Source organism: Corvus moneduloides, chromosome 5 (genome assembly GCF_009650955.1).
Source record: "Corvus moneduloides isolate bCorMon1 chromosome 5, bCorMon1.pri, whole genome shotgun sequence".
Taxonomy (NCBI): domain Eukaryota; kingdom Metazoa; phylum Chordata; class Aves; order Passeriformes; family Corvidae; genus Corvus; species Corvus moneduloides.
Window position 1 is genome coordinate 70247165 of NC_045480.1, and position 13839 is coordinate 70261003.

Here is a 13839-nt window from a genome sequence, read left to right on the forward strand (position 1 = left end):
CTCAGTGCTTTGGGGAAGTTTTTGAAAGAGGTTAAAGAGCCTTAAGTAATACACAGTATATTCACTGCAGTTCTCTATTTTTTAAAGACACATTTATGTGCAAACACTGTGTCTTTTAAGAATTAATTTAACTTTTGTGGCATATTCACTGTTGGGTCTTAATCTTGTGTTCATTACATCACAGTTGCTATGGAAATAATTATAATGTCATAAACTGTACTAAACAGATATCTAAAAGTCAGTTTCACAGGAGTTTCCTAAAGAGTTTTGAAAGTCAGCTTCTTTTTTCCCAGGGAAAGTTAATCTTGTTCCTTATGTGAATGAATCCTTTTTTGATGGGACTATATTTTTTACTGTGATTCAATGTTCCATTCCTTTCCATCTCATTCCATAAAGGTTCAGAATCCTGTTTGCAATATTCAGATAGCCCAATCCCTTCCACAACACTTTACAGCTACAGCTATAGTGATCTTACTGATCTCTTTAGAGGAGATTCTTGATACTAAGTTCCCCAAACAGAATATTGTTTGGAAACAGGACAGTGTTACATTGTCTCCAGACATTAAAACTTCTACTTGTGAGGCCAACGTTATTCTAAAACCACAGTTGCATATGTGGCTGATGCATTCTTTCCCTCAGTTTTATTATCTACTGTAATAGGGAAGATGCACATGTGGTAAATTTTTTCAGAATTTTTAATTTGCAGCTGGGATATCTTGGCACTTGGCCAGGAAAATGCAGCCTTTATGCTCATGGGAGTGAGAAAACATTTGGGCTCCCCTAAGACAGTACTCACCCTCAAAGCAGTTTTGGCCAAAGACAACATATTCTTATAATTCAGCTGCTTTAATTAATACTCTGATTTCTTACCAGGTAAAACTAAGGGGAGGTGTATGTCTGAATTCCCCACTGCTCACAATGGTGTCAGGGATTTAAGCTGCAGCAAGGTGTGGTAGAAGTTACCCATCAGACTTCTTCAACAACATGCACAGAAAAGGCCAGAAATTCTTAACAAAAAATAAACAAATGTAAATATCAGCAAGTCTGAACCTAACAAGCTGAATTCAGTCAGATGCTTTTCAAGGAGTTCAGTCATGTTTGGAAGAGGCTGTAGTTCAAGCACATCCTCATAGAATGGGCGAGTGTACTTCAGCTTTGAACCTCAACTTGGGGTATTCCCTGTTTAGTTCATTTACTTGAAAAAAATCCTAGTACTGGCTCAAATAAGGAAGCGAAAACTCTGTGTACCACTGTTCTGACTTTCATAAATGTTCTTTTGGCATGGTTGCAAAAATTTAATTAGCCTCCAAAGGACAAATTGTCTTTAGGGATTAAATCAATCTAGAATACTATTAATAATGAAAGTTAGGATGAAAACGACCCTAGAATTTCACAGGATAATCAAGTCTCTAAAGCCCTAAATTTTTGGTTTATAAATCCTAATAACTACTTTTGAATTTACTACCTATATATAATATTTTAACTTTTTTTTATAATACATTGAAATTACACTTGGGGGGGGGGGGGGGGAAGAAAATCCTACAGCATTCCTATGTGTCACTTATGTATGTTGGTGGTTTATACTGTAGGCTAATCTGTCCTAAACTTAATTCCTGATGATACAATAGGTGATATGTTGGCAGTATTACTTTTCATTTCTGTGTCCTGACATAGGGGTTTGCCAGCTTGTGAATAAGATGGAAGAAAACTCAGGAAAAATCAAGGCTTTCAACAGAAATGATGAGGAGTTCCTGGAAGCATTCGTCATCTTTTGTGGCCTGGGGATCCAGAACACACAGATGTACGAAGCTGTAGAAAGAGCCATGGCCAAACAGATGGTGACATTAGAGGTGAGCCCAAAATCTTGGTGGTCCTTAATTAGCCCCAAACAGACCCTAATATGCCCCAGACCCTGTCTGTTCTGCACATCAATGCAGCTACTCACAGGGACACTGAACAAAGATTGTTGTCCCTCAGGAGAGCAGCATTTGGGCTGTTGAGTTGCTCAGGAATGTTCTGCTTGTTTCTGACTCTGCCAGCAGGCTCTTTAATTTGGTATTGTGTCTTAACTTCACTCCTGAGATTTAGTGGGGAGCTGGAGGCGTCTTCTCCTCTCCATGAGGCTGCACACTGGCAGCACAGTGGGTGCGTTCTGTCGCGTAGGAAGAGGAAACAGTTTGGCAGATTAAGGGACATCCTTTTCTTGACTGAGGGTTTTTGTGATGATTTTGGCTCAGCCCTTTAGACAAACCAGTGTGAGGAGTAACAGCAGCATTATTGTAGGTTTTCAGCAATTTCCTCAGACTCCATCAAACCGTATCAAGATGAACATCATCTGGTCCCAGCCTTTGAATTGGTTACTGTTAAGCTTCAGAGCTTTTAGAGGGCTTTAGTCTGAGAAGCTGAATTACTCAGAGGTGATAACTTGAAGCTGAAAGTGAAAAATGTGTAGCTGTTGGATCTCCTAACATTCATTATGTAAACAGAGTGTTTGCAGAGCTCCTAAAATGGGATTATGTGCCCTGTAGCTTCTAAAAGAAACATTACAGTTCTCAAATAAACCTGTATTAGGTCATGTTAAATAAAAGCTGGTAAAACTATTGTCAAAATCATTTGCTTATATGGCAAATTACCAATTCTCTCTCCTACCATAAAACTTTTATAGATAATATAAGCAGTTCCAGCCAGATTATAGGTTAGCATGTAAAATGAGTTCTTTACAAAAAAAAAAACCAACTCCATAACATTTTCATGTCATACATTCTCAATAGCTAAAAAATATGAGCTTATTTTTTTAAAATGAATATATTGTCTTTCAGACTCTCGTGCCAAGTTTGTTAGGGCAAAACTTTCTTTTATGACTGAATAAAGTCCTGAAAGAATTACAATGGCAATGACATTAGGCTTGTAATAAGAGATGTTTCGTGTATTATTGGTCTTTGAAAGTGGGCCATGAAAACTTTCCAAAGAGAAAATCAGAGTTCATTGCTCTTGTATAGAAACTATTTATGTTTTCTTGGCCTAATTATCTCTAGAAGATTCTGTGCTGTGGGAGATTTGTAAAAGATGCAGGTATCTCCCCATGTGCATTCAGAGAGCCCCCCTAAAACTGGCTCAGGTGCTGTATGGACAGAAGATTTCATCAACAAATGCAGAAATGCTGAAAAGTCTGCTCTAGGAAAAGTACCTTGTTACCACATCACTCTCTTGTTTGTACTAAGGGCTGCTTTTTTCTTCCCATAGGTTCTCTCATACCACGCTTCTGCTGCTGAGGAGGAAACGAGGGAGCTGCAGGTAACAGTGGTAATTGAATTTTTTACTATTACTTTAGAAATAATGCTTTAATAGAACAGCCAAGAGCAGTCCTGTACACAGATGTGATCCCTAAAGGGGCAGAAGCACACATTCCAGAAATAGAAATGACAGTGAAGCTTATACTGATGGACTCCTGCGCTGAATCACATTAAAGGGAAATATTACAATGCTTACAGTAAGAGATACAGGCTGGCCAGAGCACTGTGAGAACCAGACCTGTGCTGACTAATTTTTCTCAGGAGTCTGAGACAGTCACAGCTGGTGCAATGTCAGTATCAAACTCATAATGATAAGTATTCCAGAAGCAAAATGTTGAGAACTCTCCATTCTGCAGCTAAGTGTGAATGCTGTATATCTTAACAGCTGTGGTACCTTTCAAACATCTCATGTATGGGTGCAGCTTTGTGACCTTACGTAAAAATTCTGTATTGAATTTTTTAATGCAATGATTGTTACAATTTTTTTATCATTGCTGTTCTGTTAAGTGTCCTGTTCTGCTCATGTTTAATTCTGTGTTTAGAAGCCACTGCCTAAGGAATAACTACAGCTAGGATTTCAAGTGCATTTCAAAGCACAGCATGTGCTTAGTTTCTCCAGGTCGTCAGCAGGTATTCCAGAGAAATAGCATCACCCCTGCTGTACGAAAACAAGTGGAAGGAGGGAGAGGAAGGAAGGCATAGGGGAACATGAGCTGGGTAGCATGGGACTGGTCTGGCCAAGCAACATAAGACTAAGGGTGTTTCTGGAGCAGTGCCCCACAGATTTTTGAACTTCAGTCTTACCACACTGCTGCTCATCAATAAAGAGCCAGTGACAAGACCAGAGTGCAACACCTCTCCTAAGGTTTCTCTTCAGTGCTTGTGATGAAACCTTTGTGGTTGCACCGTTACTGCTCAATGAAACAGAGCCACGGCAAACCCAGAACTGGACCAGTGTCCACCTGCACGGCTTAACTGTCCACAGCTTCCTAGCACAATCCTGGCCTGTGTCAACCACTGCTCTCTAAGGTGATACCAGAGCACAAGCACAGGCCTTTTTATTTGCACTCACAAAATTTTTATTTTAGTTTTTATTTTTTGCACTCATGTTGTTGTATAAAGATGGCCAAAATAGTTTAAAATTTTTTCTGGATACACCATTTTGCTGTTTTGCTTCTAAATAATCTGAAAATAGATACTTAACAGGCAGTTGGACTAGAAGATGGTAGCAGGGCTCTCCAAACTGGCACTATTCTATTCTACTCATTATCTGCCTTATGGAATAGCCTGCAGTCGAATTTTTTACTTTAATCATCATTTCCAAATACTAAAGAAATGTCCTATTGCATGTCACCTTCTTTGAGCCTGGATGCTGTCTGCAACCTGTGTTTTATCATCCAAAGCAGATGAAACAAAGCAAAACTCCTTGTAGTTGTCACACAGTGGTCCCACATTTTCCATAGCCTTATTTTTGCTGCCAATGTATTTACAGAAACCATAGCTCAATAACTTGAAATTAAAATAGCTGATGAACTTTCATACTGTAAAACAGGAGGCAGAAGGCTCTAGTGGCTTCAGTAAGTGAAAAAGGAAATATCTAATCTGGCTAAACAACGCTACAATCTGCTATAGAGTGCAGGTTTTTCATGTCTCAGCTGAAATGAAACTTACTGTTGTGGCTGTATAAGGCAGGCAATCAAGGAAAGATAAATTATGAATGAAGTGAAGCATGAGGTGTTATTTTGAGCTCCTTCTGTGTCCTTCCAGCCCCTTTACTTGTGAAAAATCAGTCTGCAGTTGCAGTTTTTCAAAATTGTCAGTAACTTTGCTGAACAGTTGCATTACTTACCACTGAACACGCAGGCCTTTCGTGTGCTTACAGCTGAAATACCACATGAATCCAAACTGAGGGACACAAAATTACTGGCACAAGAAATATGTAAGAATGGTGCATTTTTTTCCTGTGTAAATACTCTTTTTCATAATCTTCTGTGACTTCCTGATTCTGACACGCAAAACACAGGACAGCAAACTTACATGCAACAGAGGCTGGCAGTCATAGTTCAGCGGATTTGCATGTTACATGTACTAATATTGTAGATTAGGACAAATGCTTTCTTCTCAGTTCCTCAGCCTCCTGGGACACAGCTGCCCACACTAGAGAAATGTTTTCCTCTAGAATTACAAAGAGGAAGATAAACACATAGGTTTTATTTCCTTCACCGTTTCAGATTTACCTGATTTTCTTCGGATCACACTCATATTGAGGTGTAACAGCTCTAAAGTAGTAGCACTGAGAACCCCACCTTTTATTCTACTGCAGAAAATTATACTAAATTTTGTTCTGTAGTATAAGATTTGGCACTTATTTTGTTAGTATAAGAGTTAATTTAAGACTTAGCATAACCTCAACACCGCTATTTTGAAGGGCAACCAATATAAATACCCTGTATTTTATAACTAGAAAAGGGATGTAATACATGTAAATATTACTGACAATTAAAAAATCAGATTTAAAAATCGGGGGAGGGGGGTGGTATTGTGTACCTTGTAATTTCAAATTTCACATTGAAGGTTTATGGTTATACACAAACCGCACCAAAACCATTGACCATGCGTTTTAAAGATTACTGATCACAGATGAACTCTAATTTTTCAGGTTTCTAGCCCTGAGAAAGCTCTGCCTGTGGACATGTTTACTCCCATCGTGCTGAATGTGGATTTGGTTATCAAATCTGTTTTACTGACATCTCTTTCCTCACCATTTTTAGAAAAATGTCAACAGTTACAGATTTTGCTGTCTGCACATCCATAAAAACAAGCATATAACTCTACTGCCTTGTTTTCTCATTCTCCCAATATCATCAATACTTTTGGTTACAATTGCCTCAGGTGGTTTAGATAACCAGACTGACCAGGTAATTCTATCCTTATTCTCTTGATCTATGGAAAAGTGCTTGTTAAATCCAAGGTAATAAGGTAAACAAGAGTGGCTAGGGGAAGTAAATGAGAAGCAATCATCAGTTTCCAGTATCATGTGAAGGTAAAATTTAGTGTCTCCTTTTCAATTTCTCTGTTGAAAAAGCAGGTATTTGTTCTGCTTTCTCTGCCCTAGTGCTAAGTTGTGTTCTCTCATTCTTCTCCAGGCTGCTGTAGTGCCATCTGCACAAACTCTCAACCTGACTGACTTCTACTTCAGCGATTTTGAGCTGTCAGACTTTGAAACAACGCTGTGCACAATTCGAATGTTCACAGACCTCAACCTGGTGCAAAATTTCCAAATGAAACATGAGGTATGGTTGCTGCCAAATGCTGCTCCCCAGAAAGAGACAGCTTAATTATTAGGAATTCAGAGTAGTGAAATGATCCCACAGTAAATACAACTGGACATCTGTATTAAAGAGTAATTAGCAAACTAGGAAGGTATATGAAGTATTGGGGTCTGTCCTCAGTTTGGAAGGATTAATAATTTTACAGTCTATGATTAATGGACAGGAAAACAGAATACTGAGGGGGGAGAGGACAGCAACTTCTCAGGAAGTGAAAAACTCTTACAAAGAGGACAGTAACATTGTTCACTATGTCCATAAAAGGTAGTTACTATCTTAGTCTTTCCCTACAAAAGAATAGATTAGAGATTAGGGGGAACTTTATAGTTACAGAGATAGGAAAGACTGAAACAGATAATTTAGGTGGGCTGTGGGAATTTCCCTGAAGGTTTCTAGCAATACATCTGTCAGAGGTGATCAAGACAGGTAAAACAGAAAATCTCTTCAGCCTCTTCCCCTCAGTGCACACAACATCTATTTGTAGAAACCTTCATTTTTAAATACTTTAATTTTGCTTTATAACCTTTTCAACAAAACCATCAAAATTCATATCAAAATGCAAGATTAATTTGTAGAGCTTCATGGGCAAACCCATTAGTTAAAGAAAACATGTATTTATTTTCTAGATCAGCGGTTTATAGACCAATTTAGATTAGCAGTGTTCAAGGGCCAAAAGGAGTACAGTAATACCTAGTCTGATCTCTTGAATATTCCAGTATTTAGCTTCACCTCTGTAGTAAGGTCAACAACCTTAAGGAATATGTCCCCACATCAAATTACTACCTGACCTTCATACCTGTCACTTCTGTACAACAAAAAAAGGCAGGAAAAATGTGTATATGTATGTGTATGTATATATAATTATAACCCACAGTTTCTAATACTGTTGAGTAAAACGTCCAAGACATGCTTTCCTCCTGCACAAAAAAGAAACTACCTAGCAGTATAATAATCTTTCTATCATACTTACTTGCTTTCCAAAGTCCAATTCCACTTGGGTTTTGACAAGCTGATAGGAGGGAAAAGCTGCCTGTAAATTTTCAAAACAGCTCTTAAGAGGATTCAATAACTAACCAAATAAATTTTCTCTATCAAATGTGTCATTATAAACAAGGATTTTTCTCTCCCAGTTAGCTCAACATACCTCAGTTTCTGAATTAACAGTACTTCTTCTGACATTGACATGTAGCTATTAGCAATAAAACCCAAACCCACAAGTATTAAATACTCAATGAGAAGCTGCACTAGTGGTTGTAAGCCTGTTCTTATCTATGTTCACAGTTACAAGTTGAGTTAAATGGATTTTTTTTTCAGTAAAAGAGTTTCCAAGTGGGATTAAGAAAGTTTGAATGTATTAGAAGTCTGTTCTTCTTATGAAAACACATCTATGTGATGCTGTTTCTTAAAGGTTCTCTGCAGATGGATTTTAAGTGTGAAGAAAAATTATCGGAAGAATGTTGCTTATCACAATTGGAGACACGCCTTTAACACAGCACAGTGTATGTTTGCTGCTCTGAAATCTGGGAAAATTCAGGTACATTTTCAGTTCCTCTATTAAGACAAATTCTCTAATGATGCACAGCTCTGATTGTCACGTTAGTAAGATGTTCATGATTCTATGGTATTGCCAGCGGAATCTTCTGCTGAAGAGTTCTGGCTATGAGGGCTTGGTTTGTGAGACTGCTCCCATGTTGTTTTGTACCCCCTTTCAGTTAAATCCTCTGGAAATGGTTATCTGGATGTTCCCGATTGGGAATATCTCAAATAAGGCATGTACACTGTTATGACCTTTTGCAAAGTTAATGCTTGTGCTACAAGCAAGTCAAAAAGGTGGAGAAGAAAAGCCTGACCCATTTTCAGGATGTTTCCTTAAAATATTCAACAAAAGATGAAATGCAGAAATGAGTACCGCTTTAGATAAACAACAGAACATAAAAATATAGAAATAAATACTTAAATGTTTATTCCAATGCTTTTGAACAAATTTTTAACCTTCCACTTAAAAAGACACCTATTAATTTAAAAAACAACCTAATCATTCTGATCAGAGCTAGATGATCCTCAAGTAAGATATTGATTCTACATTCTTTCAAAACATGTCTTTAGGTTTTGTTTTTATATTCTTGTAGGAAACAGAATGTTTCTGTTCATTCTGAATAAACGTGCTTGTTCAGTTTGATTACAGACAGTTGTTACTAGTTGGTTTGCACTGCTTTAGAGTAAGCACTTCTGAGAGCATAAACAAATCCCCTTTGTTGGCCAAAACCCAATAGCAATGAGGAAGAGACATTTCTTTCCTCTCAAATCTTTGTCTCACTAATGAAAATGACAAAAGGTGCTGAAAGAGACCAAGGGAAGGACATCCATCTTCCTTCTCTGTTGGAATGGACATGGTAGTTTTGCTCAGTGTGCGGTCGAGCAATCTCTGATGATCCTGATAGTTTGCCTGCTATTTTTGGAATCCTGACAGTCTCCACTGCAATTTCCATAAATTGTTTATTCTTAACTACACTGGATTCTCTCCCTGCTAATTCTCGTGTCCTAGATTCTGGAGTCTGAACAGCATTGAACATAACTCAATTTTTTTCTAGTTTGAGGGGAAAGGCAAGCATTGGGAGACACATCTTCCTGAGAGAAACATAAAATCAATCATTTCCAAACTGAGTTGTCTTTTGACTGTACTAAGAACAGCTTTCATTATTTAGAAAGCAGCTGTAAAACACATTGTACAAAATAAATCCCCAACTCACTTCTGGCATTACTCTTTGCTTACAGAGCAAACTGACTGACTTAGAAACACTGGCTTTGCTGATAGCAACTCTGAGCCATGATCTGGATCACAGGGGAGTGAACAACTCTTACATACAAAGGTAAGTGGGTTTGAGAGAAGTCAAAAACAAGTGAGTGAACAAAAACAAGCACAGAGCTAAATTAGGTACAACCTGATTGCTTTGATGAGGTGGAGCTGTGCAAAGGAGCTGGTTTTTACCAAGCAGAAAGTGCAAGAACAGGCAGAACCATTCACAAGTCCCAAGCAAAGATGCACAGACTCAGTTGCTGACTAACTACGATGGCAGATGAAGTGAATTCTTTGCTGTGCAGGGACATGTCCTCCTGCTCCCATTCCCAAAGTCCCCTCCCCCGTTTCCCATAAAATGACAGCAGAAGGCCACAGCTTCCAAGGGACAGCTTGTGCAGCTTTTGAGATCGCTCCCTGCCTAACCCAGCTGTTCCCTGTCTTGTCTGGGCCAACACAGCACCGAGATGTGCAGCCCTCTGATACAGAGGTGTCTCCCCACCATTTTGAACTCAGATTGTTTTACTCGTGGCTTAGACACATTTTTCCAGAATTCTAAGCTGTTTAGAATAAGTTACATGGTTAAAATCACATTAAAAATGTATGGCTGCTTTGCATTGATTTGGGGTTATTTGTACCCTCTAACTTTGATCCAACCTGGAATTACAGAAAAGCCTTTACAATGAAAAGACACAAAATATGTTTAAAACATTGAAAAAATATTTTTACTAAACAAAATATTTTTGTTTGAAGTTATCAAAATGAAGTAACTGAACAAGTCTAAAATTTCCCCATATTTTAATTTTTATCTAAAGATACTGGGTTTTTAAAAATTTATTAGTAGTTTCGAATCTGCCCAATCCAGTGAATTTGGTATCACTTCAAATAACAAAATACAAGTCTTCGGTTGAGTTAAAGCATGGTTTAATGTGATTCCCGTGATACAGCAGTGTGTCCTGGTCTGACCAGAGATGGGGAAAAGATATCCAGAAATGTGTGCTTGTATCTTTTTCTGGTAGAGCTGGAGAATGGTTTTGAAGTGACCTGTGAAGAAGTGGTCTGCTATTCTCACTATGTGTAAAGTGAGATAGGAGGGAAGGAAAAGCTTGTTTGTGGCACAGAATACTGAAAGGTAGAAGATCAGTAACGTGAAGCAGAAATTTCAGATTTATATGTTTGGCGTAACACTGACTGATGGGTAAAGAAAAAGCAAACTCCACAAAATTGAAAGAGTAACTTTTTTCTAGCTTGGTAATAGAGGATTCCAGCAGTAAGTGTAGCCTTGCAGTGATCTGAACTAGTTAGCTATTTTTTGCTTTATTTATTTAAAAATAAATTTCCTGGAAGACATCTGGAGATGCGTCATCTCCTCTCAAAAATGTCCTGGGAAAGTGTCATAGACAGCAAAATGTAACATTTACACATGCTGTAAAGCTGAGATAGTTACAGTTTAATAATTCCTTTTTCAATAAAAAGTTCCATGTTTTTTTTTTTTTTTATCTAAATACAAAAGTTTTTATTTCTAGGAACAGATCCCTTTTGTTTCTTCCTTTGAAGCAGTGTGTGATTCTTTTCTTAAGCAGCAGGGTTTCAAAAATTGAAATTGTCCTGGCAGTAGAAGTTACAGAAAGGAAGTGCTTGAAGGCCTTCCAATAGATATGCAGGGGGGGTTATTTTCTTTTTCTTCCAATCCCACATGTAAAGTAGGAAGCACAGAAAGCTGTGTTAACCAAACTCCTGTGCTCAGAAAGCCATGGTGTCCTTCGGCCTGGTGTGGGGGTTTGACAGAAGTCTCACTACAGAAGTTGGACCTGAATTTATTTTCAGCCCCAGCCAGGGTCTGTGAGTACTGAGCAAGCTCTAGTTTGGAGCAGTACTTGGGAAGATAACCTATGAGATTTCTCACATATTTTTCTCTCCAGCCAGGATAAACTCTAGGAGACACAATATGCATCTCACTTAATTCAATGGGAATTTCACCCAGCATATGTTGGCACCATCCTGCAATTTGTTTCCTTGCAGAAACACACAAGTACATTTTCTCTACACCCCTTTTGTGGTGGTCTCAGAGGAGGTGCTGGGCAGTCAGCCCATATTCCTCAGAGGCTTGCATCATTTAATATCCCCTTATGTGTTTTTGTTTGTCTTTCCATCTTTCTTGCCACATTTTTGTGCTTAAATCCCCAGAGTCTCCTCTTAGGACTTTTGAGTCTTTGTGCAGTCACTCACACAGGGACCCAATTGTGCAGCCACTAAGTGAATGGTCCTTAACCATACAGAAGATCTCATGGAATTATATGCTAAAAAAGAACTTCTTACATGATTAAGCGTTTGTGGGTCAGATTATAAATAGAGTATTAGGTCCGGGATCATCAGCAAAACAGACTTCCAAAAGAATCCAGATTTAGTTGAAGAAATGACACGAGCAATGTGGGACCAGGGGTTGAAAATCAAGACAGAGCAGCAAAAACCAAGAACTGTATTATTTAACGAGGGACAGGGAGAATTTGGAAATCCTCAAGAGAGGAGGAATTTCTGTACTTTGTCTACAGCTACTCAAACAGCAAATTCTATTTTCTAGAATAAGGTACTTAGTGCTGCACTAAGGTATTTTTAAGTTCTGCACCTGCACAATTGGTTTCCTGCTTTTTTTCAATGCCTGTAGTACAGCCAACATCTCTATTGGCCTTTAAGCAGTTTCCCTTTTGTATTTTACCCCGGGCAAAGGGCAGGTGACGATGTTGCAGTACATCAGTCATGAAGATAGTGGTGATGAAACACCAGTACTGTTACTAACCCTAGGAAATTACTTGATCAACATTTTGGGCCCAGCACCGTATTGCACTGAGGTCAGCAGGAATTTTTCCATTGGTATCAGTGGGTTTCCTATTAGGTTTGCATTGTTACTTACAAGCTCAGTAGATGAGATGACTAAGTATGCCAGGCAGGTGTTTAAGAACATGTTACAGAAACCAAAACTGTCTCCTAAACTCTAGTTTGTGAATGAACTCTTCATGTTGCCTTTGCTTTTCATACAAGAATTTCCACTCTTTATAAAACCTTGCATTACATTCTCACTCCTTGCATGCAGCTGGTCTCTACAGGTAACAGAAGGCAGAAAACCAGAGTTGTCAGTGCTCTGACAAAGGAACAGCATTATCTTTTTACCCATATTCCTACAAAGAGGATGTTAGAAGGGAAGTTATTTCTGCATCACTAATAGGTTTGTCTAATTTGATTTCTCCATCCTTTTCCTCCTCAGAAGCGAACATCCTCTGGCTCAGCTGTATTGCCACTCAATCATGGAGCACCATCATTTTGATCAATGCCTTATGATCCTGAATAGTCCAGTGAGTGCCACATTCCTGTGTATGCTGAAGGAAACTATTTTGCTTTCTATTTTTAGCTTCTGGATAGAATCCCACCCTTATATGTTCTTAAGTGCTCTTTATTCCTTTTTGGGTAAAGAAAGCAAATGCAGCAACATGGAAATTACACTTCTGTTGCTGAGTGCCACCAAAGCTTTCGAAGTGCTGCCTGATAAGGGAAGCCTTGCTAACATCGTTTTTAGTACCTGCTTCCTTGGACCAAAGGAAACAAAAGGCTTTGCTGCCATTTTCATGACCTCTTATGAACCACCTAACAAACCCAAGTCCTTCCTCTCCTTTCAAAAACATTCCAGTCTACATATACACAAAGCAGCCCTCATGAGACCAAACCAAACACCGCTCATGTTGACATTCCAAAGTGAAGCCAAACCTAAGTTAAGTAAATAACGCAAACAAAACTACATTCTTCTTGTTTGATGCTATTATGATTTGATGCTATAATTCTGAAGACTGGTGATTTAGCATGCACAATCCCTTCAAAGGACTGCTCCTTTTGTACGACAGGTTGTGGTACTTCTGGCATCCTTTGTATTGTAATGATCCTTTCCTAGTCAGGTAGGCAAATATGGAAAAACAACAGAGGCAAGTTCCATTTCACCAGCTCTGTAGTGCTTTGGCTTAACAGGAGGCTGCTAAGCTTATATTTCTATTTAATAGCTTGTTATTTATGGTGCTTCATAAAAGGAAAATATTTTCATTTACTAGAGGTGCATGGGCAGGTATGGGAATCTGTTAGAATTCCTCTGCTTCAGGGAGGGGAAGGAAGAGGAAAGAGAAGCTGTAATGCAGCCAGTGACAAATCTAATTTTAATGAATGAAAGGGACTTGAAGGCTTTGATGTTGCTCTGCTTGCAGTTTCATTTTGTAATAGTCAGTGATGATGTTGCTGCTGTGCGGCTTTCTGCCATTACTCAAGAAGACTGGAAATTTTATTTTTAAACTAGGGAATCTGCAAAAGGAAGCAGGGTAAAAGAATGACCTCAGATATCAGCAAGCAACTCATAATGATTTGGTAACTTAGAGATGCTTTA

At 38.5% G+C, this 13839-nt stretch overlaps 1 protein-coding gene and 1 long non-coding RNA gene across 11 annotated transcripts in view; one reads left to right on the forward strand and one right to left on the reverse strand.

The window, feature by feature from the left end:
• Positions 1 to 13839, reverse strand: part of LOC116443743 — a 116174-nt gene that overhangs the window by 85970 nt on the left and 16365 nt on the right. The gene's annotated exons all lie outside the window — the stretch shown is intronic.
• The window catches only part of PDE5A (phosphodiesterase 5A), a 107241-nt gene that overhangs the window by 85049 nt on the left and 8353 nt on the right, over positions 1 to 13839 (forward strand). For 8 of the 9 annotated variants that reach the window (XM_032108212.1, XM_032108216.1, XM_032108217.1 and 5 more), the window contains 6 exons: positions 1675 to 1850; positions 3244 to 3303; positions 6440 to 6586; positions 8031 to 8156; positions 9398 to 9492; positions 12682 to 12769. In XM_032108212.1, coding sequence (XP_031964103.1) covers positions 1675 to 1850; positions 3244 to 3303; positions 6440 to 6586; positions 8031 to 8156; positions 9398 to 9492; positions 12682 to 12769 — 692 coding nt within the window. The remainder of the gene's footprint in view (positions 1 to 1674; positions 1851 to 3243; positions 3304 to 6439; positions 6587 to 8030; positions 8157 to 9397; positions 9493 to 12681; positions 12770 to 13839) is intronic. The other variant, XM_032108213.1, reaches the window with a different exon arrangement.